Below are 3,299 nucleotides of genomic sequence, written 5' to 3'. Positions count from 1 at the left end.
TCTGTCTCCTGAGTGTTGGCATTAAAGGGTTCTTTAAAGATAGATTTACGAAAATATGATTTCGTGTACAGAAAAATCTCCCCTTTCTAGGCACAGTCCTCTGGGTTTTGACAATGTGGTTTTTATAGCTTATTCTATGGTCCAGACAACAGTTAATTCTGTGTGGATTGTGTGGTCCCCTTGGCAGTGCTCCTGGGGTGCTGAGCATGGCTTTGAGTACTTGCAAGTGGCTATCCCATATGGCTATGTTGGTGTCCTGCTTGCCTTGAATTTCTGGTTCCTTATGCTGTGCTGAGGCTCCTACTTGTACAGACCTTCCTGGTGACACTGTGTGGGTCTAGTCACCCTTGTGGAGAAAGAATATGTACTTTAGGGGCCTGGGAGCTTGGGAGTGGAGAACTAATCCACCCCTTTGTCCTATGTTCTCAGACTTACTTTCCCTAGTCTTTATCTTCTCCTAACTAGGAGTCAACGGAGTGCAGGCTGTGTGTCAATCCTGTGTACTACCAGCTTTGTAAATAAAGTTTTATTGGAACACAGCCAGGCCCCTGCAGCCACCACTGTGGAATAGTTGGACAGAGACTGTGTGATGTGATAACGGAAGCATTTATCTCCAGTACTTTTATAGAGAAAGGCGCTGACCCTTCTTTAAATGTGCATTGTAATATAGGAATACTTTTCCTGGTGGAACTAACTGAAAACTTAAAAGCTCCATGGGTTATCTGTTTGGGATCATCCAGTTGCCCAGATTAAAAAAATTCCAGGCTCTTCAGGCTCTTCACTGAGGTGTTGCAGCTCCGCTAAATTATGAGTACATAATCCAATGAGCTTGGGTGAATGTGCACAGCTCTGGAGGACCTGCTCAGTTCCCTAGGAGGCTCCTCGTGACATCCCTCCCAGGGGCACTGTGAATGTCTGTGAAGGACCACTGGTGTGTGCTCTTTGGGGTCTCTTCCTTTGCTCCCGGGCTGAGGTGGTAATCTCTGCTTCTCTGTGTTGCTGTGTGTAGACACTGTGTTGCCGATACTCTGTCTTGTTGGGAGCCCCTGTGCATTTGCTGCAGTTTTTGTGTGTGTTGCACACGCGTGTGCCTGGGGATTCAGGAGGTTTCCTGCTTTATAGTCTTTAGCTGCCATTCCAAAGTCCAGAGAGCTACAAGTTTGAAGGTTTCTCAGGACCATATGGCCCAGAGGGCTATGTGCACTGAAGTTAAGTCATTCATATACTATGCTCCTCTTCCAAGCTCCTGTCCCACCGTGTGGCTGTTGGCAGAACTCCTCTCTGACAAAATTCATAGGTGTGCCCTGGTGCAGTGACTTTCTGGGCCTAAGCAGGAAGATTCTGAATTCCAAACCACAAGGGCCCCAGGCCTGCTACCTCTCTGGCTTTCCCCTTGGGGTGTAACCATGCATAGAAATCTTTATCCTCTGAGAGTAAACACTACCACCAGAGCCAGTCAGGGACTAATCAGATGTAAATACTCTCCAGAGAGCTTTTCCACAGCTGAGTGGTGGCATATACCTGTAATCCCAGTTCTCAGGGGGTTGAGGCCCTACTGTGAGTTTGAGGCCAGTGTGGTCTACATAGCAGATCACTATGTCTGTCTGCCTGTCCCCCCCTCCCCCCTATTACAGAACTTTAAGTTGAATTAAGAACTTTGAGTTACAGCATTGTTTGCTGGCAGTTTTCATCATTTAGATAGTGCTCAGCTCCTGTGGCTGCCTCCTCTGTTACATTTCTTCCCATTCTATTCTACACCTGAATTTTGGAGGCTCCATGAAGTCTCTGGAGTCACCTGTAAAGCCGAAGGTGTGCTTTTCTCCTCCTTTTTCAGAGTCTTATAAGGACCAAGCTCATGACATTGCTCTGCAAACAGGCCTTGAGTCAGATCTTTCCTTGGATTGGATTTGCTTCGGTGGTTTAAGATTTTTTAAATTTTACTTTATGTGTATCTATGTATGTGTGGACCACTTATGTGCCTAGTACCTGCAGAGGTCAGAAGAGACTGGAATGTATATGGTTGTGAGTTACCTCATGAGTGCTGGGAATGGGGAATTGAACTGGGGTCCTTTGTAAGAGCAACAAATGCTCTTAACCACTAGCACCATTTCTCCAGCCCCTGGGTTATTATTACTGTTTTTTTCTGCAGTACTTAATTTCATTTTGCTGAAAAGGGAATTTGTCTGCATATCACAAAGTAGGAAAGATATCCAAGGGTGCAACTGCGCAGTGCTTTTCTTCAGTCTGTATTCCTGGTGTTATGTCTGGCTGGGGCGTTTATCCTTCCTGAGTGAGCCTAGGACTAGAAGGCTCCTGTGACTTCTCATTCCTTTAGGAGCAGCCCATCTCTTCATCCTTAAGACTTCCTGCACTTTAGTTTGGTTTGGCTCTGTTGCTTCAGATTTTGTCCTCAGTATGCAGGGCACGTTTTGTGGTCCTTGGTGATGCCCAGGTTGACTGCATTGGTGGCTGCCATCCTGTCTTCTGTGTTGTGTTTACTGCCTAGAGCCCATGCACAGCAGTCGGCCTTTTGGAGTGATCAGTTCAGTGGCATCTGGTGTACTTAGTGCTGGCAGCCACATCTCGAGCTGGTAGAGCAACGTTTTCTTTGACCCCATTGAGTATGCCCCACCTGTGCTCATCTCCTGGCACCCATGATCACCTCTGTCTGAATTAGTCTCTTCTGGACACTTCTTACCCATGCGACCACACATTGTGTGGCCTTTGTGCCTGGCCTTTCACGGAGCACAATGCGTTGTTGCTCATGGTAGCCTCTCTCCCCACTTCTTTTTAGGTCTATTCCACACTCGACTGTATGGACAGATAGTGGGTTGTGAGACCTGAGTGTGGGCAGTTGCCCCAGGGCCCCAATGCTTCCTGAGCTGAGTCCCTTTTCCAGTGCAGTTCAGTGTCAGTGACTGGTGTACCTGCACCTTGCAGGCCATGACGTTGATGGAGTACCTCATCAAGACTGGCTCTGAGCGTGTATCACAACAGTGCAAAGAGAACATGTATGCTGTGCAGACGCTGAAGGACTTCCAGTATGTGGACCGTGATGGCAAGGACCAGGGTGTGAATGTGCGGGAGAAGGCCAAGCAGCTGGTGGCTTTGCTGCGTGATGAGGATCGGCTTCGGGAGGAGCGCGCCCACGCGCTCAAGACCAAGGAGAAACTAGCACAGACTGCCACGGGTGAGGTTTCTCTCCCACTCCTGAAAGTCCCTGACAGCTTGGATCTGTCCTCTGTTGTAGTAGTATGAGCGGCGGGGCTGCATCCCCAGCACCCCGGCCGCCTGGCTAG

The 3,299-nt window shown here is 48.4% G+C and overlaps 1 protein-coding gene across 4 annotated transcripts in view; it reads left to right on the top strand.

Annotated features, from left to right (window-relative positions):
• Nucleotides 1-3,299, top strand: part of Epn1 (epsin 1) — a 22,658-nt gene that overhangs the window by 6,155 nt on the left and 13,204 nt on the right. For all 4 annotated transcript variants that reach the window (XM_005369304.2, XM_005369303.2, XM_005369307.2 and 1 more), the window contains one exon: nucleotides 2,941-3,190. In XM_005369304.2, coding sequence (XP_005369361.1) covers nucleotides 2,941-3,190 — 250 coding nt within the window. The remainder of the gene's footprint in view (nucleotides 1-2,940; nucleotides 3,191-3,299) is intronic.

Source organism: Microtus ochrogaster, unplaced genomic scaffold (genome assembly GCF_000317375.1).
Source record: "Microtus ochrogaster isolate Prairie Vole_2 unplaced genomic scaffold, MicOch1.0 UNK47, whole genome shotgun sequence".
NCBI lineage: Eukaryota > Metazoa > Chordata > Mammalia > Rodentia > Cricetidae > Microtus > Microtus ochrogaster.
This window is presented reverse-complemented; position numbering and strand designations above follow the sequence as displayed.